General features: G+C 33.6%; 1 protein-coding gene across 8 annotated transcripts in view; it reads right to left on the bottom strand.

Annotated features, from left to right (window-relative positions):
• The window catches only part of FIP1L1 (factor interacting with PAPOLA and CPSF1), a 75,048-nt gene that overhangs the window by 12,838 nt on the left and 35,055 nt on the right, over positions 1-27,155 (bottom strand). For 4 of the 8 annotated variants that reach the window (XM_081154740.1, XM_081154737.1, XM_081154734.1 and 1 more), the window contains 5 exons: positions 21,089-21,182; positions 17,924-18,080; positions 6,564-6,590; positions 4,492-4,546; positions 3,012-3,067 (listed from right to left, as the gene is read on the bottom strand). In XM_081154740.1, coding sequence (XP_081010866.1) covers positions 3,012-3,067; positions 4,492-4,546; positions 6,564-6,590; positions 17,924-18,080; positions 21,089-21,182 — 389 coding nt within the window. The remainder of the gene's footprint in view (positions 1-3,011; positions 3,068-4,491; positions 4,547-6,563; positions 6,591-17,923; positions 18,081-21,088; positions 21,183-27,155) is intronic. The other 4 variants (XM_081154741.1, XM_081154735.1, XM_081154739.1 and 1 more) reach the window with 1 other exon arrangement.

Genomic DNA, 27,155 nt, shown 5'->3' with positions numbered 1-27,155 from the left:
GATATCTGAAATTATATAAATCAAGAAATAGGGTGATAAGCCTAGGTAGAAATGCCATGCAGATCATCGGAACTAAAAACCATTAAAAATGCTTACGTTCTTCCATGTTCCTGAAAAAATTAAACTAGGTCTTATTTTATGAGCACAATCTTAATATTAATATGTGTATCAATAAAAGTTAATGCTTCCATCTATAATTAGTAGTATTTAAGGATGAATCACAAAAATTTAAATAAAATACAAAGGTGAAAGGGAATTTAAAAAAGAGGAAGCTATATTTACCATCTTCATTCCAAGGCTTTGTTTGGCTAGGACAAAGAAAACTCCTAACTTCCCTCTACTTAATTCTTGCAATATGTTTTATAATTGTTAGTACTTTAAAAGTCCTTTATTTTTTTAAAAAGTCTCAGACAAGAGTTGGGATGGGAAACAGTGAGCAGAAGACACTTACTTTTGGGATTAAAATTTTGCATATATTACATTAAGAAAAAGTTAAATGCTTAACAAGTGTTTTTTAAAATTGAAATCTTCCATAAGGAAACTGTGTCTGTAACCTCAAGAGTGAAGTCTTATTCTTTCTGATATGAGCTGTTCCTCTGTATTGAAACAAATACACAATGAATTTAATCACAAAGCACAAAATGATAAGTGCTATAAAAGAGGTAAAATTTTTAATTAATTTAATAAGTAATGCTTATCAAGTACTTACATACTACAGGCACTGTGCTTAGCACTTTGTATTCAAACTTTATTTTACAGATGAGAAAAATAATTTAGATTATTTAACTTACCTGAAGTTACTAAGATAAGATGGACCCATGACCCAAACCCAGGCTGTCTAACTGCAGGGCCTGTCTTTAACAATTACACTACACTGCTTAACAGTGTAAAAAGGGAGGGAACTTGGAGCTTGGTGGGGATAATCATAAATACCACAGCTAATATCTGAATGTTTATTAAGTGGAAGGACTAAGGTGCTTTAATGTATTCTCATTGAATTTCACCTTATGGGAAAATTTACATTCTCCATTTAATGGTTGATCTACAAAAGTCACATAAACAATGAGAGAGTGAAGCAACATTCCAACCCAATGAGTATGAATTCCTGGGAGCCCAGAATTTCAATAAGGAAAAGAAAAAAAGGTGGTATAATCAATGAAACAAGTCAGTCAACAGAAAGACTACTTTTTGATGTAAATGAATGGCATATGGGTCTGAAGGGCAGTACCACCCTCTGAGATGCCTAGAAGGTATCTCTAAGTACATGACTGATACAGCAGATCTATCACCAAGACTTATAAATTCTACTGGATAAGCCTTTGAACTATTCAGGTTCCTCCACCCCCAATGGTACTGTCTATAAACAGGACATCACAATTTCTCCCCATGGACTACAGTCGTGTGCCGCTTAATGGCAGAGAGAGACATTCTGAGAAATACATTAGGCAATTTTCTTGTGCGAACATCAGAGTGCACTTACACAAACCCAGATGGTACAGCCTATGACATACCTAGGCTATCTGGTATAGCCTATTGCTCCTCCGCTACAAGCCTGTACAGCATGTTACAATACAGAACAACATAAGATTAAATCAAGCACAAGAGAAAATGAAACAATCATAGATGCAGTAAACACGAGAGGTATGAGGCTGCTGCTGGCATAACATGGCATACTGATTTATAGCAAACCTTTTTTTTATAAGTAGAAAGAACACACTGTAAAAATAATAAAAAGCATAGTATACTAAACACACAAACCAGTAACACAGTCCTTTGTTATCAAACATCATGTACTGTGCAAAACTGTATGTGCTATACTTTTATATGACTGGCAGCAGAGTAGGTGTATTTACACCGGCATCACCACAAACATGAGAGTAATGCACTACAATGGCTATGACATGACTAGGTGATGGGAATTTTTTAGCTCCATTATAATTTTGTGGGACCACAGTGACATAAATGGTCCAGTCCATCACTGACAAAAGTGTCGTTATGCAGCACATGACTGTACTCCAATAGCTTCTTGTTCTCCCAATCAAGCGCGCATCTCAGCCATTCCCACCTTTCTACCACCCTCAATTTCTTCACAGTAGGTAGCCAGAACGACCTTTTCCAAAGTAAATCTAGCAATTTCACAACTCACCATAATACTGAACTGCTCCTCACAGCCCTCTGAATCAGGCTGAAACTGTATAACACTGGTATAAGGACCTGCACGCTCTCTTCTCATCTTTAGGTATTCACCATGCATTCTTTACACTCCAGCCACACCACACCTCTTTTAGTTCATAAAAAGCCTACTACATTCTCACCGCCATGTCTCTGAACATGTTTTGAACTCCAAGTCACATCATCTACAGCTCCAGCCCTCTGTAGCGGGACACCCCTTACACTATACTCCCTTGACACCACCTTCTATCACCTGGCTGTTTCCTCACAGGCCTATAAATTTGATAAGGGCAAACTTATGTCTATGCCTAGTTTACTGTATCTCTAAAACTTAATACAATGCACAGCACTTTTCAAATAAATGAACAAATGAATGAGGGATCTAAGCAGAAAGTGGTATCAGAAGCCCTTGGAATGGATCAAGTCGTCAAGAGTGAACATGACAGAGGACCTAGCCAAACGATCTAGAAGAAAATATAAACCACTGATGGGGAAATATCAGAACAAGGCTAGTTGGATACTATGAGTCAAAAAACATAAAGATTACAAACTATGAAGACAGACAATATGGTGTCAAATCCTAAATCCTTTTAGGAAAAGATATGGTATAAATATCCCTGTTATCTCACCATTTGTTAATTTTTAAGTTTGGTTGATAAAGAAAAATTATTCTGTTAAGTAATCTTAAATATATGTAAGACCTAATTACTCCTTTAGTTAATATTTTTAATTGTTCTGTAAGATAGTATTTTAAACTGTGGAAGTATGTTTTTATTGCTATAAAAATATTTTAAGTCCTTTACTGATTCAAATTGAATCTGGTAACTAAAAATACTTACCATTGCCATATGGAAAAGCACGTGCAGAACGACTATCATAACCAGAGGAATGTCCACTGTTGAAGAAAAATGTATTTTTATGTGTTGCAAGTAAGTTCTAAGTTTTAAAAGTTTGGTAAAAAACATAAAGGCAGAATCATGATTTCTTTAACCACAATATAATGATAAGCTTTAATTCTGCAATTTAATTTTTTAATACTAAAAACACAAATTTTTAACCTCCAAAAACGTTAAACCTAACACCCATTTTTAAATAACAGCTTGCTAGTACTATTTAACATGAATAATCCAATGAATTCATCTTAACTCACAAGATAACAGAGAAACTTTGAGGCTAACAACATTTAAAACTTAGTTAAAATCTAGTCTTAAAAATACTGGTCTTAATGGTTATAAATCAGAAACTCAGACCCACTGACAGGATCAACAAATAATACTTTTATCATTTTGATTGAGAAAACAAATATATGTTTAAGAAGGACTTAATAAAATTAAATCCTTATGTTCTCGCAATTCACACTACACTGTTTTATCATTTTTGGGGGGGAAATCATATGTATGGTTTGATGCTACTGATATAAGGTTCTCACAATTTTTTTGTCTTTTATATTATTTATATCACTTTTTCAGAAATAAACTACTTTTATAGAGTTTATTTGCCACTTAAACAGAAATAATTATAGCCACCATTAATGATTTCTATCTATCAAGAATTATGCTGATGCTTTATATTTACTGGCTGTTTTAATCTTCACAATTCTATCAAAAGAAGGAACTAAGTCTTAAAAGAAGAAACTAAGTCATTTGGTAAAAGAAGAAACTAAGTCTTAAAGAGTAGTTATGAACTTTGCTTAGCAACACGAAGCTGGTAAATTATGAAGGCAAAATTTGAACCAGGTTTTTGTGATTCCAAAGCCTATGTAGTTAAACACCATATTACCACCCATGAGGTAAATATTCTTTAGTACAGCATTCCAACTAACAAAACCATAAATGCAGGGTATAAAAATAAGGCTATTCCAGGGAGAATACATCCAGTCCTCCATTGTGGAAGACGAGTAGCACAGGGTAGCAAGGATTAAGGCAGCTTTTCTTTACTATGGTCCCTGATAATAGTTGTCCTTACTTAATCCTAAAACATACATGCATTATTCACAATACTAGTCATCTGTTTGTATTTTCCTCAAAATTGACTATAGTCAATTTTTATCAATTTAGGAGTTTCTTTAATCAGTGTGTCCTAAATCAAAGGAAGAATTTCAAAATACTATCATTTTGTTTTCTTTGTGTTTTGTTACTGGGCTATATAGGTATAACATCTTATATAAAAGTAAATAACACAGACCTAGACTTATTAATTAAAAGGCAAGTACTACTGTTTATAAAATTAAATCTTTGAAGATATTACCAAATATGTATATAATTCTTCTGTCAAAAGTCTATCAATGATTAAAAATTTACAGTATACACAACGATTTACCTTTCTATTGTTGGTATAAGAGATGGAGGTGGAGCACCTGGTGGAGGAGGAAAACCTGAAACATTCAATCATAAGAAAACAAAAAAAGATAAGAGAATGTACATTTAATGGCAAGAGTGAAACAAAGTTGCTGCATATCACTAAATTTTTCTGGGGAAATAACATGCTTCTCTATGTTATAATGGACAGAAAAAAATGGAGCTTAAATTATAAACAGATATTGAAGTAATAAAACTTTAAATGAACAGTCTGGTCTAATAACACAGAGCACAAACTGGGAGTCAGGACACCCGGTCTTATTTTCAGCACCACACACAGCCCATTTTATGAGTATGAGAAAGTTAATCTCAATGCCTTACCTTTTCCATATTTAAAACAGTAGTGTTGCCACCAGATATGTTATACTTGAAATATTTTAGAAGAAAAGCAAATAAAATAACATTTACCTCTTTCAAAAAATATTTTGAGAGTTTTATATGTATAGAAATTAAAATGTATAATTTATAAATAAAATCTTACCAGTAGATATAATAAATGCTTAAGGCTGAGAATATCCATCATAAAATGTTTTAATAGTACAACCCTAAAAAACTATTTTACAAAGAAAGGCACATAATGTAGTTTTGCATTAGTTTGGAAAGAAAATAATTTGTACCTTTATATCATGAAGCCTGCATTCTCAATAATTCACAATACCTAAATGAAATACCATGGAATGTGGCTAAAAGAAACCTTAAGAGTTAATCTACTCTACACTTTCCAATTCAGATAGGCAAAAAGAATCCCAACAAAGACTTTACGATGACACAACTTATACCATTTCCTTCCTAGTTTTAACAACTCTCTCTACTAGGAAATGCTTTAGATTTCTCTCCCTGCAATACATATGGTTCCCGAATGAGGACAAGAAACAATTCATTGTCATATTCTCTAACACCTTCTATATATTAAAAACATTTCCACTAGACCTCCTTTGTAGTGTTCTAGGTAAAAATGAAACCCAGTTCTCTTAACCTTTCTCAATAGTCCAATTAAATCAGTTTTAGCCATTTTTCAAGTTGTTTCAAATACACCATGCTCAACTTCACTGTATCCAGTTTTAGGATTTATAAATCCTCTACTGAACATTTTAGCAGTGTACAGTTTAGCAATTACCACATTAGTCCTTAGAGTCCACAATCCTATTTTATAATACAGTCTTATAATCACATTTCTTTTTAAACTAAAAAGACACACCAATGATTCCTTTATAACTTTTCCTGGTAAGTCTTTTTCAGCTACATTCATAGACAATCAATGACTATCTCACATCTAAATATGTATACTCACCTATATGCTCTCTAAACTCCACTGTTTGTGTTTATCAAGGTCATTTTGATTTCAGACCCACCCTACAAAGCACTGTCACTTCTCATTCCCTTTATGCTCCTTGGCTTTTAATACTGAAATAAGTTTATACACTTGCTATCACAGTTGTATCACACTACCAAAAAACATAAAAATTGTAAAAAAACAAAATCAAAACAAAACAACAACACTGGGCTACATAAAAACTACTGATCATACCATTGTAAACAATAAACAATTTAATCACCACTCAGAGAACAACCATCTGTCCAGTTATCAATCTACCTAATAGTGTGGTTCAGAACATATAATCTCAGAACATAATACTGAGTTATGTCAGCAGGGTAAAAAAATCAGAAACCATAATAAGGTCAAGATAAATGATCTCTCTTGTTTCTTGCAGTCACTTTATCATATAAAAAGTTCCTTGGTATTTTTTATAAATATTTTATTTTTATCCTATACTCAGTTTTCTTCAACAAATTGATATGGTGAGAATTTTCTCAAAATCTCTATTTCTACAGAAATGGGTAAGACAGGTATAAGAAAACTAATTATCTTAATCAAAACTGGAATGAAGCAAAGGCAGAGCTGAAAATAGGACCTTGAAATCCCAATAGCCTATTCCATATTCTAACTGTATCAACACTGTCCCTCCTGTAACTTATAGGCTTGAAATTTCATGTTTATTAACAATGATGGAGAAAACATGGAAAAAGTTTTACCTGGAGGTGGTACAGTTATTGGAATACCTAAAAAACAAGTGATGAAATTTAATATAGTAATTGGATTTTATAATGTTATGTATTTATGCCATCACCAAAAAAAAAAGACACCTTTGAAATAAAACCCCTCGCCTCATTATCCTGGCTTGTTCACTCAATAGAAGCATTCTGTTTTCTTGCAGAGGATCAACAATTCAAGTATAACATCTGACTTCCCTAATGAAAACCCAGTCTAACAACTTGATAACAGGTTTCCCCAAGTTGTAATCACAAAGTTAGACACCAGTTAAAAAAGAGCACACTTGTGCATACACAAATATCAAACTCTATGAAAATAGAACTAAGTTTGATAATCAACATCTGATCTTGTTATTTTAACATTTTAATAGGGAAACTGATCAATGGGCTCTTTAATACTGTAGATACTGCAAGGTAACTCTGAAGATGACAGACATTCACTTAGTAAAGCTTTGTGGGACATTCAAGTGTTGATTTGCACTGTTTTACTGTTGTTGACAGGAGTGGGGGAAGGTTATTATTTCCCTTGATTTGTGGGAGTAGAGAAAGGGAGTATAGCCAATTCATATACATACACCTACAGGGCACATTAAAATAAATGTAACAATTTACTTCTTTAGGAGTCAGAAAATACAAATTTGAGTGACTCTCACTTATTCGCACACATTATAAACTTTAAGAAATAATTCAACTATGTATAGACATTCTTGGTTTACACTGGTCCAATGTGCCCTTAAATCCTAACGTAAAACTTATGTGGCATGCACACTGTAACTACTATTTGTTTGAAGAAAATTGACACTACTAAGTAGGAAAACAGAAAAAAACTATTTCATAAAAATTTTATACCATAAATAACTTCAACAGAGCCAAAATGGTTTACTAAATCCTACCTTAAGAATTATATCAAAATTAGTCCAGAGGAAAAATAATCTAATTCATTAATTAAATGATAGGGGAAAAAACAAAGAAAACAATCTCTTTCAAATGTTTTCTTGTCAACGGGAAATCTGCTAATAATTTAAAAATTTTTCTGTAAGTTTTACCAGAATAGGAGGTTTACATAAAAAGATCTTAAGGCAGTAAGTAGCCTTAAAATGCTTAAAAGCACTTGATTTAACCACCATGAAATAAATGGATATTATAAACTTGCAAAACTAACAAGACTGAAAAAGATATGTAAAGCAGCCATCATCTTTCAAAAATCATTAAGTCTCCATAGTCTACTTAAATTGATCTACACTTAATGGCGATTCTCACCCATCCTATGGTTATCTTGCTGCTTTCTAAATTACTAAGCTAAAGAACCCAGCAAACAATACAAGCCAGAAGAATCCCAAACACCTAAGTAAATGGGCAAAGTAAGAAAGGCAGAACATATTCAATATTCTTAATATCCACTACTATCTGATTTTCTTTACAACAGTATAGGTTTTTTCCTAGCACTAACAAACTTCACTGTGTAACCTAGTTTTTACTTTTTAACACCTATTTTCTTAGGTGTATAAGACAAAGAACTATACCAAATTTCGGTAACCTACTCTGTAATCCTAATACCTTTACCTAAATCATTTGATCTGGCCCTGCCAAGGCCTCACCAAAGGGAAGCAATTCCAGCCATCACACTAGGGGTGAGTTAATTGAATGTTTGACCAAATATAGTAGGCTAATTTTTAACTTGGTAATTTTGTATGGCCCGAGAACGATGTTATAAATATCCAAATGGCCCTTGGTAGAAAAAAGGTTCCCTACCCCTGACCTAAATGAACACATGAGCAGCATATATCAATTTAGCAAATGCTCATGCTCACTACAACTTAACAAAATGTGAATTCATGCAAAATAACTAAGAAATTACTAGGTGGCCCTCTCAAAATTTAGTCCTCAAAAACGTTTAAGTTGTCAAATTTTCACAAAACATAGTGATAAAAGACATATAATCAAATTGTTAAGTATAGTCTTTTAATTTGAATCTTACTACAATAGTATCATAGAACAGATTTTTCAAAAAAAGAACACAAAGAAAAATAATGCTATCTATATAGATGCCTTTCCAATCAGTATCTACACATCAAAAAGTTGGCATGACAGCTAGAAAGGGACATTTTTGTGAGGCCTCTATTCCACCTAAGATATTTCAATGCAAAACTTTATTGGTAAATGTCCACTAAAACTTAACTATAAAGTCGATTAAACACTATACAATCAATTCTCTGACAATTATCAAATGTATTTTCAATGTAACTAAGAAAGTTTAATATGTGACATAATGTTAAGCCAACATAATTCTCATCTACAAATAACTATTTAGCACTTGACTTTTGTTAAAAGAGAAATAGTGTAAGGAAAGAAAAAATTCATCTCAAAAATCCCTATGCTCTTCCTCAATACTCCTACCTTCCTGGCCAACACATGTGCTGCCTAGCCAACAGACTTGAAATACACAAGGCAAGTACTGCGTTTCTTCTATGTATCCTTTATCTGTAAAATGAGTAGGGGGAAAAATGTTTTATTTTCCTGGAAAGCCTTGTATAACAGTAGTAAAAGTTAAATTTCTAGTACTGGCCAAAAGCTTTTAGAAAAATAATGTTCACATTCTAACGGACCTGAATAAATTAATGGTTTTGGAATTTCAGCACCACCTGGAGAGTTTGTTAAAACAGATTGCTGAGTCCCTGCCCCAGAATTTCTGATTCAGTAAGTCTGGAGTGGGGCCAGAGAATTTGCATTCCTAACAACAAGTAGAGATGAGGATGATGCTGCTGATCAAAAACCATATTTTGAAAAATCACTGGATTAGATTCTAAACTTCTCTTTTGTACTACTGAACACCTAAACACAGACAAAATAAATTCCATTACAAATTTTTATGAAACAAACAAAGCATGTGACACTGAAGTAAAATAGTACAGCTGTATGACAGACAGCCTATACTACCTGGCATCTTCAAAAGAAAAAGGAGAGAATTCAATTTTTCAAGTATGTAATTCATACTCTTAAATGTGAAGTGTGAGTGTAAGAGGACCTGAAATCCTATTTGGGGAACTGAAAAAACTGAAGCAAAGCAACAGAATGGCAGCATACCTGAAAAACATCATACTAAATACTTTTTAAAACTCTCACAAAATTAAGAGGCTCCACATTCAACAACAAAAAACTAATAAAAAAGTATTTATGAACTCATTCTCAATGTCTCTCTTCATTATTTTGTATAACTAAGGCAAAAGAGTTACATGACATGGCTTCCAATGAACCCTATGCCTCCTGGTATTTATGCCTTTTTATACCTGTGATATTTTTTTTTTTATATGTCTTTATTGATTTCAGAGAGAGAAAAGGAAAGGGAGAGAGAGAGAAACATCAGTGATGAGAGAGTCATTGATCAGCTCCCTCCTGCATGCCCCCAGCTGGGGATGTAGCCCCCAACCCGGGCCTGTGCCCTGACCGGGAATCAAACCCTGATCACCTGGATCCTAGGTCAACGCTCAACTGCTGAGCCACGCCAGCCAGGCTAGACCTGTGATATTTATATCCTCCCCATGAGTCCCAGAGGTATACAGTAACTTGTTTCTAACAAACAAAATACAGCAAAAATAATGGGATGTCACTTCCATGGCTACATTTCAAAAGACAGTGGCTTCCATTTTGCTGGTATCCTCTACTGTCTTCTCAGAATTCATGCTTTGATGAAACAAGATGTAGTGTTGGAGATAAAAGTAAATCTTTTCAACAAAGAAGTGAGCGAGCTTGGAGATGAATCCATTTTCAGTCAAGCCTATCAGATGACCATCTCAAAATCTATGAGAGATCTTAAAGAGAAGACTCAGCTAAGCTGTCTCCAAATTCCTAACACAAAAAAAACTGCTCAATAATAAATATATTGTTGTTTTAAGCCACGACATTCTGGAGTCATTTATTATGCAACAATAGCTAACCAATAAATATAAGAACTACCTATCCTTTCTCTATTAAGTTCAAATTAAAACAAACAAACAAACAAACAACGCATGGCGGAATTATGTGAGGTTCTAACCGGTAACTTCCAAATTTCTAGTTCCTAGTTCTCACTGATAATTTCCAAATTTAAATAGCACTATTATGTTATGATTAAATAAGCATGATCACTTTCCTTAAGTCTCAATGATATCTACTTCAAAGTCATTAAGTTCATACATAAGTTCTGCACAAAAAAATTGAGTACAAAAGTCAAGATTTATAAAATCATTAAATATCACCTTCCACACATGCTTTTTTCTATGTATCAGTATTCTTAAAATTATATACACATATATATATCATCTACCATTTACTCTTTAAAGGAAAAAAAAAGTGTTAAAAGGTGCTACAGTCACAAAACTTAAAGCAGCAAAGTTACTAGAATACTTCATACCTAAGAGGTAAAGAAAGTGATTTATGCTAACTATAAATGAAATGAACTATTTTATCTCTATTAGGATCTCTTAATCCTCTAGTTTATAAAATAATCTAAGGCTACAGAAAATTAAAATTCTGTTAAACAAATAAAAACATGACAGAAACTTTAATATTTTTGCAAAAATACTTATAAAGGAATTGATCTCTATAAGCTCATATATAATCACAAAATAACTGGAAAAGTCACACAAATAAAAGGCAAATATTAAATTATAATTCTGCAAAATGTAGCATCTGTTATTAAAATAAAACGATTATAAAGGGAGCATCCAGGAGCAAAAGAAGGCATTAAAAAAATCAATATCCTAAAAATCACCATTCAGAAGAAGCTTTTAATTTCTATTAGACTTACATTTAAGTTAATTTTTAATTATGCCAGAATATACTACTTATTACAGATAATTAGCACTAGTACCTATTTTCAATTTATTAAAAACACAGTAGGTTAAGTTTCTTTAACATCAAAAAACAAAACATGAGAGAAACAGTATAGCTCTCAAAAACTTCAAGGAATTATTTTGCAAAGTACTGCTGCAAAATACATTTTTGAAATGCTTACATTTTTTGCAAACAGCATTAGTTAATAAGCAGATTTTCTGTGTAAGACCAAAAAGCTTCATGAAACTATAAAATTAACTTAATGTTATATTCATGAAATAGATTATCAACTAAAGGGACAAAATTGTACCTCAAAGATGCTAATATTATTCATCCAATATAGGCCAATCTTCTGCCAAAGCAGCAGTTCTCAAAGTGTCACCTAGAGATTCCCCTGGGGTCCCGTAAGTCCCTTCTAAGAGTTTTCAAGGTCAAAACTACTTCCATAAAAATACTAAGACGGCATTTGACATTTCCACCCTCATTCTCTTACAGGTGTACAATTACGTTTTCTAGAGGCTGTGTGACATGAAAAATCACAATAGGTTCAATATAAAAACAAACAGGAGAATCCAATTTTCTACTAAGCCACACAGTAAAGAGACTGCAAAAGTGTAAAACAATGCCACTCTTTGCACTAAATGTTTTTTGTTGCTCTGGAAACAGTTATTTTTCAAGAAATTATTTTCTTAATGTTAATAAGTAATGGGTGTATACTATTTATTTTAATTTCTTAGTTAATATCGAATACAAAAAATAGATGTAACAAGCATAAATAAAAGCTCTTTGGGCTGCAGTAATTTTTAAGAATGTAAAGGAGTCTGTGACCCCAAGGACTGAGAGCCACTGTGCTGGAACCAGACTGCTAATAGAAAAATAATCTAAAGACATGGTAGGTCCTGGAGGAAATGCAGAAGACTCCAGATGTTGTTTTTCTCCCAAACCCCATGTAGCATCGCTAACCCAAAATCAAGATATCTAAGGAATAAACAAGATTTTCAAGTTCATATATTTGTAGTACTAGATGAGTAGTAAGAGACTGACATAGTTGACAAACCTTTAGGAAGAAATCTAATTCCTACTAAAATGCAGAATCTTACACATATTGAAATCTAGATAAACAGCTAAAACCTTATATCCAACTTTAGGAGCAGGGATGACTTGTCTGTGGTCCAGACTAGTTGGGCTACATCTCGGTAAAGCAAAGAGCCTTCTTCAATATAAAATTCTATCCTAAGCTAGATTTCAGTTGTTCCCAAAACATACAGAATCACAGTCACATGAGCCTTAATATTGACCAATGTAACAAGAAATGAGTTAAACTGAGTATGCCTTCTGTCAATAAACTCCATTATTAAAAAAACGAAGACAAAATACAACACTAAAGTAAATTAACATTTAAAAGCCTAAATTAGAAGTCTACCATGAAATGTAATATAGATTGAACATAGTTATAAAAAGTATGTTTACGCTCACTGTTATTTTATTTTAAAAACATAAACAAATATTGAATGATTCCACTTATATGAGGTACCTAGAATAGGCAAATTTATAGAGAAATAAAGAATAGAGGTTACCCGGGGCTGGGGTAAGCAGGAAGGGGTTGTTGTTTAATGAGCACATAGTTTATGTTATAGATGATGAAAAAGTTTTAGATGCAGATCCTAGTAATAGTTACACAACACTGTGAATGTATTTAATGTCACTGAATTATACATTTACAAAATGGTTAAAATCATACTTTGTTATGTATATTTTGCTAAAATCAAAAAATAAAAATCAACGACTCTATAACATCAATCTTTCCAACTTTATAAATTTTCTTCTAATAAAGTAGTATTTCAAAACTAGTTTATTCAGTAAACACAGGCTTAACACAAATCAAGCAAACAGCAATACCTCAGTGACTGGATTTTTAAAAAAATTCTGATTCCCGTTCTTTACAACCTCCCTTACTTTCAGACACACAGATGTATGTATATGCATGTACTTCAACATCAAGGAAATACTTGAAAAGAAAGAACAGGCTTTTAAGACATGTTACTGGGGTGAATACACATAAACCAATAATATAGCTTCCTTGACACAGGCAATGACTCACTTCAGTGCTGTTAATAAAACAGGCTTTCAGGCAAAACTGCCTGGACTGGAATTCTGGTTCTGCTACTTTTCTAGCTATTACTTAAACAACTTGAGCCCCCAAGTTTACTAATCTGTAAAATTAGAATATCTACTTCAGATGCTATCAAGAATAAAACTGAGTTAATACAAGAAGTATGCTCAGAACAATGTCTTCAATAGTAAGCATTCAATAAATATTAGCTATTATTTGTATTATTACTCAGTGAAAACATGAAACCACACTAATACAATAGATCTGGTTCACTAGCAAATAAAAATAGATTTTCTGAAAACTAAGGAAGATATTGAATAATCAGTGTTTGTTTTCAAGCTGTAAGGCAACAAGGAACCAGATTAAATATTTTCCATTTAAAAATTCCAAAAGTCTCAACATTAATTTAGGACCGCACATCCATTAATGTTTACTCTGCTCTCCACTACAGAACTTCCTCTACTTCTCACACTAATCTATTGTGGCCAGAGAGACTTTGTTCTCAGTGTTAATAAGGTCTCACATATGTTTGTAAGTATGTCGAGGGGGAGAGGAGGCACTACACCTCTCCTCTCCCGTTAACGATCTGATGGTCAGAGTCCTTTGGACGAGCACTGTCTAGCACACCTTATCACTGCTAAGGTGCTACTGATGCTACGAAACAACTACAGAGTTCGCTACAAACTTCACCCTCCAAACAAAGCATTTCGGAAGGAATGATGATCACGCAAGGACAAAAGGCATAACATAGGACTGTTCTGGGCAAGTCTGGATACATCGTCACCCTATTTATGAAAAAGTTGGTAACACCCCAAAATATGGACTTCATATATCATTACTTATTTGTCCCATCATATATAGGACTATAGTTTTAAAAACTTACACATTTGAAAGCTAATGTAACAAAGGCAAAATTAAAATGTTTAAATTAATTTTTGAAAGATTTTTTTTTCCTTTTAGTATTTCTCAGCAAAGCACAAAGAAAACCTAGGGTTTCTCATAGAAAATGGAGTTTACTTATTAAGGCAATGCTTACAAAAGACTCCTGAGCCACAGAGCCTTCTTTTATTAGCTTCATATGATTCTTTTTTGTTTTGTTTTGTTCTGTTGATTTTAGAGAGAGAGGAAGGGAGGGAGAGAGAAAGAGACAGAAACATCGATGAGAGAGAAACATCAATTGGCAACCCCACCTGCGGATCCAGCCCACAACTCAGGCATGTGCCCTGACTGGGAATCGAACTGATGGCCTCTTGGTGGATGGGACGATGCTCAACCACTGGGCAACACTGGTCGGCCTAGCTGCAAATGATTCTTAAGGTGATATAAATTACCATAAACTGAAAAGAACATACAGTAATCATGTGGTTCTTTGGTAAATTATGTTAAAATGCGGCTTTATCAAGACCTATATTCAGCTGGTATGTATGTATGCAGCCACAGTGTTGTTTAAAGCCAGTGCCCATTCTGATTGGTAAGTGCTTGTGTGACTGTACCAATTATCAACCTGAAAATCCCCATATTACAATCCCCAATATATTGCATATATTACAGATAACTCAATTAGGTAATATATTTGGAGAACCTGAAGTATACACAAGACATTTGTGATTAGCACTGTGGGGAAACATACTCTCTCCAACAGCTCATAATTAGTAAAACTGAAGTACTTCAGTTAGCTTCAACTTACAAATATTTGATTTTTTGTATGAACTGATATCTTCCCCCACCTCAATCCAGCAAATATACCACAGTTAGGTACTGCTCAAACCAGCATTAGAACTGGTCTGGCCCGGCCAGGCGTGGCTCAGTGGTTGAGCGTGGACCTAGGATGCAGGCGATCAGGGTTCAATTCCCGGTCAGGGCACATGCCCGGATTGCGGGCTGCAGCTGATCAATGACTCTCTCGTCGTTGATGTTTCTATCTCTCTCTCTCCCTCTCCTTTCCTCTCTCTGAAATCAATAAAGATATATTAATAAATAAATAAATAAATAAATAAATAAAATAAATAAATAAATAAATAAATAAATAAATAAATGAACTGGTCTGAATTTGTATTCCTTAAATGTTGATAGGACAGCATGGAAGTGTAATCTGAAAATAAGCATCAAAGGAAATCTGAATAGGTATTTAAAAGATGGAAAGGCTGGCCCAAGCTGGACTGGCTCAGTGGTGAGAGCATCAGCCCTGGGACTCTTTAGTCCCAGGGCTAGATTCCAGCCAAGGGCATGTACCTCGGTTGCAGGCTCGATCCCCAGCCCAGTCGAGGCATGTACAGGAGGCAACCAATCAACACGTCTGTCTCTCATCAATGTTTCTCTCCCCTCCCCCCCCCCCGGAAAAAGCAATGTAAAAAATGTTCTTGGGTGAGGATTTAAAAAATATAAAAATAAAAATAAAATATGGAAAGCCTGTACTTGAAAATTAACATTAAATAGTTTATATCACAGAAAAATGTTATACAATACCACAGATAATGTAAACATTATTAGAAGACTTGTTATCCTTATAAAGAGATTATATTGCAAAAAAATGAGAGTAATTTTTCATTTTTTAAAAAAGCCTATCAGCAGTATCTTCCAGAGCTACTAAATATTCTTATACCAATGAGGTATTTATTTTTTCATCATGAATACATATCACCACTCTCTTACCTTAACAAACAGCTAATGTTGAACTATATAAAATGTCAGCCATCTGGGCATATACTATTTTGCTAGTAAATAAGAAAATCCTTTTAATCACTTTTAGTACCTAGTAAAGTTTAAGTAAGATTATAAAGCAATCTAGCATAAGGACTATTATCATACTATTAATCATCTTTTAGTCTCATTAAGTCAAATATATTCAAAATTAACTATTTCTAAATTTTCTCTTTTTCAGAGGACAAAGAAATTATTTATGAATCATTAAGTCATTATTTTCCTTTTATTTAGTTAATTCTCACCATATTAAACACACAAGAATCATGGGTCTAATCACAACTTCTGGCTTGTGTTTCAGAACAAAAATTCTTGTTGGAACAAGAATTAACTGAACTTTAAAAATAATGTTGCCTGGAGTAAGCACCTCTAACCTTATCCAGTCTTCTCCTTCCTTCTATTTTTAAGACAAGATTCTCTATAGCCAAAATCATTTTTCATAAGTATTTTTATATCCTTTTGAAGGTAGAGATGACAATGGAAGGAAATCGAAGCTGTTGTGGCTGTAGGGCCGATATGATAACTAACATGTAGAGGCCAAGGATTACTATAGGGAAGGACTATTCAGATCCTTTATTTGCCTCTATACTCTGACCATAACTGGCACCTTAAAACAAAGGTTTGTAAATGTGAAGTGACTGAGCAGTCATGGCTCTTAAGTATAAACTGACATATACTACAACCTTAATATGTATTACACATTCTGATTAGGACCAATAGCTGATTTTTATCATTTACTAAGGGCATTCTCCCTAGAAAAAACTTATTATCTAAATCAATCTTGTTAGTTTCATTAAAAATTGGTTACGGGGGCCCAGCGAGCATGGCTCAGTGGTTGAGCAGCGACCCATGAACCAGGAGATCATAGTTCAATTCCTGGTGAGGGCACATGCCTGGGTTTTAGGCTCGATCCCCAGTAGGGGGATGTGCAGGAGGCGGCCCCATCAATGACTCTCATCATTGATGTTTCTATCTCTCCTTTCCTCTCTCTGAAATCAATAAAAACATATAAAAAAAATTTTTTTAATTGGTTAAGGGCAATAAATATTAAAAGTTTACTGGGAATAAAATAAAGGCCGCTAGATGAAAGGCTGAAAATATAAAATTTGGGGATTTCTAATTTTTTTCTATTGGCACTGATCTAGTTTTTAATAAATAATCAAAAGTGGCTACAAAAATGATAAAAGTTTTCATTAATTTTCTGTCTCATTTAAAAGAAGTAAATACCAGGTAGCTGGCATCCAGATGTAGTCTCCCAAAAGGAAACCAGTATACAAAGACAACCACCAGACTGAGATTTTCATCTCAAAAATCTCTTCATGGGATGTAATTTATTTTTTTACCTACTCCAATTCTAAAAGTATCTTTAAAAGATTTTTCAAAACAAGTTAACATGATTTATAATTCAATATGGACTTCTATATATGACTAGCAGCTTTAGTTTGGAGAACATGATCATATTTTTGGATCATAATTTTAGTATCTGTGCATTCTTCTCTATTTTAGTATACTGTCTCTGCTATGCTGAAATAGCAAGACATGTATATAATATCTGTTTCAGTTTGAATCTACTGAAGACAACATAATTTCGTATCTATTACTTTTAATGCAATGAATGAAGATTTTATTTTCAAATATACATTTGAATTGTTAAATTCAAAATAAAAGAAACATTCATGGGTGTTTTTCAAAACCAAATGTCTTATGTACTATTTACCTGGTGGTGGAATCAGAGGTGGAGCAGTGCTGACAGTTGGAGGTGGTGGAAGAAATGGAGGAGGTGGAAGGTGGGTAGGAGGAGCTCCCGGAGGGAAAAATGGAGGTGGTTTGCTAAAATTGTTGTCTACTTCAGTAGCCGATCTTTCAGAAAGGACCTAAAATTAGAGCATAGTTTATTTTAAAAAATGAATAAATGTTCTAATCTGTGATTAAACTCAGTAATTTCATTTAATCTAAGAATCAAAGTAAAAAGTTTTATTCACATACACATATTTCAAGGCAGCGAGGCTAATTTTCTGTGTGTGATATGTGTATATATACTCAGATGTAAGTATACACTCACACACATATTTAAAGCCTTGGAAAAAGTGAATCATTACAAAAATATTCTTAATACAAAATAATAAAAACATTCTAAACAAGAGACAACTAAGTACTTCATAAATATAATGTAATAAGTATTATCTTTGTTACCCAACCAAAGTTAAAGTAGTCAAATTAAGGCAATGCAATCATTAGTCCAAGATACTAGCATTAAGAAAATAACATGGCATGATGAATCTCAGAAGAAAAGGGGGTAGGGGTGGGGGGGTGGGGGGAGGGAAGAGATTAACCAAAGAACTTATATGCATAACCCAAGGACACAGACAGTAGGCTGGGGGAGGGGGTGGGTGCAGGGTGGAAGGGGTCAATGGAGGGTAAAGGGGGACATCTGTAATACTTTCAACAATAAAGATATAACATGGCAACAGAAACAGATATTCATCATAACAGGGCCTGTCATCACCAGGCTGCAAAGTAAAAGACTGTAAAGCATGCATCAACAGGGTGCAAGAGGCAGTCAGATATGTAAATAACTTTTTTTGTGTGGCCCTTATAACTTTAAGAACAAGGGTTTATACTTGAAAAGTAAAAGTATTTACAAAATACTAATCTGTGTGAACAGGTAAGGGACAGGCACCAAATCCACAGGTGATTGGCACCGAGAAATTTGGATTTTTGACAGGCTCCCTAAGAAATTCTAAATTCTGCAAACATATTTAGGAAACACAGCAGAAACAAGCAACATAATGTTGTATACTTAGCTTAGATTTCTGAAATCTTACCAGCTAAAGCATACCATTTAAACATAAAATCCCTCCTTTTGTTAACTTTTCCTATATTTATGTACAGTAATTTTTGTTAGGCATATGCTGGTAAGTTATTTTTTAATGAAGAGAAGAGATTTATTTTACGAAATTATGGCATTTTGGTGGTGGGGTAAAGAGAGGACTATCTTCATTTTTTTTAATCCTCACCCTAGGATATTTTTTCCATTGATTTTCAGAGAGAGTGGAAGGGGAGGAGAGAAAGAGAGAAACATCGATGTGAGAGAGACACATAGATCGGTTGCCTCCCACACGGGGCCGGGGATCAAGTCTACAATCGAGATGTGTGCCCTTGACCGGAATAGAACCTGAGACCCTTCAGTCTGCTGGCCGATGCTCTAACCACTGAACAAAACAGGCTAGGGCTATCTTCATTTTAGAAATGATTTACCTTTAAAGATGCTAAAAAGAACATTTTACATGATTAATTTATTAAAGGTAAGAAAAATCAAAACAGTTTGGATATTTTGTTTGTTTTTGTTTACAATATTACAGATGTCCCTCTTCCTCCCCAATGACCCGTTCCACTCCGTCTCTTCCCCCTCCCCAGTCCCTCTCCCCACCACTGTCCACGTCCTTGGGTTGTGCATATATGCATATAAATTCTTTGGTTACTCTCTCCCCCTCCACCCACCCGCCCTCTTCCACCCCTCTGACATTCATCAGTCTCATCTACGCTTCCATGTCATTGAATCTATTCTGTTCATCAGTTTATTAAGTTCTTTAGATTCCACGTACAAGCGAGATCAGTTTGGATATTTTTAAAGTACTCATAAAAAGAAACTAAAACAAAATAGAAAGAGTCTCATAGATATAGACTGACAGCTGTTGGAGGGGAGGAGGTTAGGGGGATGGGTGAAAAAAGTGAAGGAATCAAGCCAAAAGAAAATCACTCATAGACACAGACAACAATATGATGATTACCAAAGGGAAAGGGGTGAGGGTAGAGTATAGGGAGAAAGAGGAAGAATATAAATGGTGATGAAAGGAGACTTGGGGTGGTGAACACACAATACACATATGATGAATTATAGAACTGTACACCTGAAACCTATAATTTTATTAAACAATGTGACCCCCAAAAATTCAGTTTTTAAAAAACGAAATAAGTCATAAAAAAAAAGTGTAGCCCTGGCTGGTTTGGTGCAGTGGTTAGAGCGTCAGCCTGCGGACTAAAGGGTCTCAAGTTCGATTCTGACCAAAGGCATGTACCTCAATTATAGGCTCGATCCCCAGCCCTGGTTGGGGCTCACGTGGGAGGCAACCAATCGATGTTTCTCTCTCATACTGACGTCCCCCCATCCCACCCCTCTCTCCTCCACTCTCTCTGAAAAGCAATGGAAAAAATATCCTTGGGTGAGGATTAAAAAAAAAAAAAAAAAGTGTAGTCGAGCTAATAGCTGAAAGTTTCAGTTGCTAAAGTTCTAACTTGAATTATCCTAGTTACTAATAACTAATCCCCTTTCATTCTTTCACTTGAAAACAAAGAGTTTACTAATTTGTTTTCCCCAACAAAAGCCACATTAAATAATGATATATCCATACAATAAAGTTATCATGAAGAGATTTTAAGTTATATTTTTAAGACTATGGGAAAATGCAAATAATTTCAAATGGAAAAAAAAAAGGGACACACAAAAATATAATAGTATCCCAATCTTGCTTAGTGACAAGGAAGAGTTATACCAGAATGTTAAAAGTGGTTATTTTTAGATGGTAGAATTATCAGTGGTTTTATTTTCTTCTTTAGACTTTTCTCATATTTTCCTCTTTTTATCCAATGAACCATACATAACATTTATAACAAGAAGAAAAAAAATCTTACTAGAAAAGACTCAAAGGCTATAAATTCTAAATGAATCAGCTTTTGTAATAAAAAGGGTGACTGATTCCACGTTTTAAATCTCTTTGTAGCACCTAACACATAGCATAGCACTATGAATATATATTGAATAAATTAAATTAGATCATGCATATAATTTTCCAGTGAAAAGTATAATAATAAACTACTAAACCTGAATGTTGCTGTTTTCATTTGCCCGTCGCCTTCCTTCAACTCGGCTGATGGTTATAGTTTGACCAATAACATCAATTGCCCCAGGTAACCTCCTGTAACATAAAAATTGAATCAATTCACTTTCACCTAATTAGATGTTTAAAAATAACACAAATATCAGGTGAGAAATAAAGCTAAAACCCTTTGCAAAGTACTTTAAAATCAGATTACAATATACATTAAAAACTTCACTGAATTGGATTTCTCTACTTTGCATTGTAATAAAAACTAAATCTTATTTATAAACTTGTGCCAATACACCCAATGATGATCATGTTAGATTTAAGTATTTTTATAGGTTTTCTTCCAAATTTACTATTTTTTAATAGTATCCAACTGAATTTATCTTTGTGGCATTGAATCAGGTAGCAAATGCTAAACAAATGAAAATAAAAAATTTTGGTCACTATAATTATAACATGTAGCACAGTTCTATTACAGAAACTTTTAGAAATTCCCCAAAAAGGCCTGAAAAGTAATAATACTCATTTCAATACACAGAGGGTATCTTCCTCAGTGATTTATTCTGAGCATTAGAAAGCACAAAAAGGGAACCAGTTTTATATTTTTGTTAACTTCCCTTTAGATAGAAAAATTCATGCCTGCCATATCTCCAACTGTAATTTACAACCCACTGAAGGATATAAGTAGATGGAAAATAGTCTACCACAAAATACTGCAAATTCAACAGGAAAATCTAGTAAGTTAAATTTTTTTAAAATGTCAAAAGCCATTTAGTAAAGTTAAGGACTTTATAGAAGCATATATGCTTAAATAAGATCCAGAAATTACTTGTAAGAATAGACAATGAAAAAGGATGCAAATCAGATGAATTTCTCTTAATCTGTATTTCAGTTGTGAATAATCCTACCTTTAAAACTTTATAAAAGTAAAACCACCAAAGTGCCACAGATCCTTCTACAGTCAACAGTTAGGTTCCTAAAATGACCAAAAACAGCAGCTACCATTTGTTGAATGCCTATATATTTTACCTAAACCTCACAAGCCTTAACTTAAAAAACTACTGTATACTTGTCAGAAATTATAAAGCAAGGGCCCAGAATGATGTGTCACTGACCTCAGCAGCACTTAAATGTCAAAACTAACTTTTAAGCCTGAGTCTGATTTCAAAGCTTATAAACCCCTATCCCTTGAGTCATGCTGCCTTCCAGCAAGATAACTGGCCTTTGAGAAATGTAAGACTTCTGGAAAATCAAGAATTGGTCTAAGTTTGTCTGAAGTAAGCCCCATAATTTTATGATCACGAAAACAAAACAGCCCTGTAGAAAGTATGTAATAGCATTTGAAATGTCTTCAACTACATAATCAATTCCCACTTACCATCTTGACCATTTTTAAGACTTCTATTCTCTATAATTTTAGTACAATTATTTAAAAAGTTCAAGCCTTTCTGATTTTACACCTTTATCACTGACTTCCTAGGCACCCTCAGGATCTCAAAGACCAAGAGTGATTTTATTTAACCTATACCACCCTTCAAAAGAGCTGGGAAACTATCCTAGCACTAATGCATTAGAAAAATCCAAATACCTTTAACATAAATATTGCTCCAATTTCCTCTCCCAAACTTAAAATAATTATAAAGCAACTATAAACTTATCAAAGATATATCCACACATCTCAGATTCCAACATCCTAACAGATAAAGGTGTATATTCTGAGGCCAGAATTTCCCTCGCCATTTAGAGTTCATTGTAAAAAATCTTCATTTCTATTATTTCCTTTTCCATTCTTTTCTAGTCTCAATTGCTGAATTCTCCCCCTCCATCTTTTTAAATTTATTCCCATCAAGAACAATTCTCACAAATTTGTTTGAATTTGCAATTTTTAGATTGCAAATTCTCCAAATTATTAAAAAGCAGCAAAAATTAAACTGAGATATAATATTCTAATTTTGTGCCAGGGAGAAATAGTTCTATAATCTTTCACCATGGATTTCTAAGAACTTCTGCTTTAAAAACCTCTGTGGCATACGGGAGTACTTATTTCTTAAAAGTGTATTTAAAATATGATCAGAGAAGTCTAATTACTTTTTTTCAGCTTTGAGTGGATTAATTACTAAAGACTCACAATGGCAAATACTATGCTTCTAAAAGTATAAAAATGAGAAACTAGCCCTAACAATATATCTCTCTAGAGGGAGTCCAGAAATTTTTAATTCCTTACATTTCCATAAAAATAACACCTCCCTGACCAGATATTTTTCCCATACAAATTAACTTACCTTAATCGGAAATGTGAAGGTTACCATTTTGTTTAGAAATATTTTATGACAAATACAAATGTACCAAAGTAACAAAAAGCACATAATACTTAACACAGATGAGTAATTAAACAATTCAATGTTATTTTGATGCCACATTATGGGAAAGAATATTATTCTAAAAGTTGAACCATATTATTCTAAAAGTTTTTGACACAGCACTTTTTACTTCAATACATAAAAGATTTAGTAGAGCTTCACTATGAGGATCTTTAAACGTGGATTTCCACACAGCACATGTTTGGGCTTAAAATTTGTTCAGTAAGACAGCTAATGAAGCTGTCAAGATTCTCTTTCTAATACTGGACTCAATCATACAGTACACAGCTGAAATAGACAAACTGATCATAGTGATATCTACAGTTTCATTAATCTACAGTATAATACAGGCAGTGAACGTTCACAAGAGCCTCTACCTTTCCTTCTGGCACAGATGAATATGAAAACATCTCTGATATTATAATTAAATTAGATACAACAGAAATTTTTAAAATGACAAAATCAGAGCCAAGGGAAGATAGACAAAAGGTTAGTTTTTAATCTTTTCTCTGAGCTTATTTTTTAAGAGCTGAAATAAAGGACATTATTAATAACAAAAATATTTAACTTGTATAAGATAAAAACAAAGCATTATCACTGACGACTGCTGTTCCTGGTAATAATAGCTAGTATTTATTGAGCACCCACTATGTGACAGGACAGTACTATTCTAAGCACTTTATACATACAGGTGCTCCTTGATTTACAATGGGGTTATGTCCCAATAAACACATCATAACTTGAAAATATTGTTAAATTGAAATGCATTTAACATACCTAACACACCAAACATCACAGTTTAGCCTAGTCTACCTTACATGTGCTCAGAACATTTGTATTAGCCTACATTTGGGGAAAATCATCCCACTGCTGCTATCCAGCATCATGAGAGAGCATCTTGCCACGTATCACTAGCCTAAGAAAAGATCAAAGATCAAAATTAAGAATTCAAAGGATAGTTTTTACTAATTGCATATCACTTTTACACTATCATAAAGTCAAAAAAATCATTAAGCCAAAGCATCATTAAGTCAGGGACCATCTGTATTTACTCCTCATAATAACCCTAGGAGGTTGCAACTATTATTATTCCCATTTATAGATGAAAATAAATAGAAAGAAATTTCTCCTTTGAGTCCACCTTAAGAGAAAATATAGAGTACAGTAGTTTTCCAACTTTTTAGACCACAAAACACTGTTCTTTAAGAAATAGTTTGCACAGCAATCTAGTACACACATATTATATAAAAAACTAAGTTTCATGAAACAATACTTACACTCATTATAAAGGAAAAAATAGCATTAAAATCAAATATAATTTTATTAATATGTAAATGTAACACAGGGGAAAAACCAAAATAAACAACACAAAACCAAGAAATATTTGGTGGTTGAAACCACCAAATGGATTTCAAACTCAAAAATGGATTGCAATCTCATGCTCTGAAAAACAATGAAATAAAGATAGTCTCCAATATTAATAAAATAAAAACAAAACTGAATTTCAGAGCTGTTTCTCAAAATATTCCTCAACACTGGCTGAAGCGTAACAATAACGCACAATTCAATAGAAATGATTTAGTCAGGGGAAGCAAAACAATGAGTTCTGAGTATACAGCCCTCTAATAAACTGTGAGGCTTGATCTAAGAATTTAATTGTACTTTACTAGAGCAAGAGTCCTTAACTAGAATACAAGGGATTCAAAGATCAGTAGGTCCCTGAACCTAAATATATGCATGTGTATGCATGTATTTTTCAGGCAAGAGTCCACAATTTGCAGCAAACTTTCAAAGGGGTTATTATTTCAAAGACAGTTCAGAACCACTATTCTAAAAGAAGGAATGAATCACATATCCTTGTAGAAATCTATTAATATTGTTTTCTTACATCAGAGCTTCTAACAAGAATTGGGCACAGATAATTCAAGGGTGCATTCTCTAGGGGGGAAAAAAACCTAGAATGTGGCTATTTCATACTCCCAAGTTAAAGGCAGATGTCTAACTCAGGTCATACATCTAATAGATGGCAGTAACAATTCTGCATGAAAAATTGGTATAATATTTTTAAAGCTACTTAGGAAAGAGATGAGCCTTAAAGACCTGTAGAATAGAATTGGACATATAGGATGGGAAGGAAAGAAATTTTAGATGAAGAATATAAGCAGAGAAAGGATATGAGGAGAATATTATGTGCAGGATTCCAACTCAGCAAATAAACTCTCTACCAATCTGTTTGCAATAGAAAAAGTATGATCCACCTTTGATAGTGGTTCCTAACAAAAAGATTTTCCAAGAGACAAAGAATATAAATTAAATGAGAATTACATATAGAAAAGGGCTCTGTGAGGCTGTAAAACACTATGAAAATGTCAGTTCTCATTATAGTTAAATCTATCATTTTATTTTGAAATCCAAGATGCTCAATTAACATTTGATTTTAATCTTTATGCCAACCCAGAATCCAGTCTCTAAATCAGTGCTTCCTAGCTTTGTCTGCACTTCAGAATCATCTGGGGAGTTAAGAAGGCTAATATCTCGAGTGCACATCAGACTATTTAAATTGGAGTCTCTCTTCGGCCTACACATCAATAAACTTGGAAGCTCCCCAGGTAATTCCAACACATAGCCAAAGTTGAGGAGTACAAGCCAAAGAAAGAAACTTACAATAATATTCTCTTCCAGAAAAATTTAAAAGTTGATAAAAATCAATATTTAACCCATTATTAAATATTTATTAATATAGTCATACCTATCAAGGTCTAATAATTAAGATAAGGATGTCATTCATTGCATACATATTTTTATATTGACCTTTTACTTTTGCGTACTGACAGCAGTGCTTCTATACTTTTTTTTTTTTACTTTCAAAAGCACAAGAACCCTAGCCAGGTTTTTTTGCCCAGTGGTTAGACCGTAGGCCTGAAGACTGAAGGATATCAGGTTCGATTCCAGCCAAAGGCATGTACCTCTCAGTTGCAGGCTCGATCCCTGGCCCTGGTTGGGGCATACATGGGAGGCAACCAATCAATGTGTCTCCCTCACATTGATGTTCCCCGCCCCCCCCCCCCCCCCCCCGCTCTCTGAAAAGCAATGGAAGGAATATCCTCAGATGAGAATAAAAAAAATTTTTAAAAAAGCACAAGAATAATTTTCTCTATAGTGTATACACATATTTTATAAAAAATTTTAATATATTCTATTTTTATATGAAGATTTATTTTAAAATCCTGTCTAGAAAAGTAATATATGCCCCAAATTAAAATCACAGCATTTAAAACTATCTTCAGGACATGTAATTTTCTGTCAGTATTACATTTAAAAGACTGATGAAGCCTATGATGGGAGCAGATATCCAAAGAAGCTAACACTTACTAGGTGCCTTCCAAAAGATGCTTTCACAAGCTGAGAAATTACAGTCAAATCTCAGTTCTGGAACGTTTCCCACCTAAAACAATTCAGTTCTTGACCAAGCTGTTCATGGGAAAAATGTCTCAGTTGTGGAACAAAACTTCCATTCTTGACCTGAAAACCCTTTCATGCTAATACATCAGCATGACAAAAAGTGTCTCTCAGGCCACAAAGGTGAGAATGTGCCAGTATGAGTCAGTTTACCACCTAATTTCCAGTAGTTAAGATCTCAGGAAATTGTGCTGTCAATTATTTTTGTGTTTTTTTTTCCTTTTGTTGCTGGCAAAATGGATGA

The sequence above is a fragment of the Miniopterus schreibersii genome (genome assembly GCF_964146895.1).
Source record: "Miniopterus schreibersii genome assembly, chromosome: 1".
NCBI lineage: Eukaryota > Metazoa > Chordata > Mammalia > Chiroptera > Miniopteridae > Miniopterus > Miniopterus schreibersii.
The sequence above is the reverse complement of the archived record's forward strand: the minus strand, read 5'-3'. Positions and strand labels throughout refer to the sequence as shown.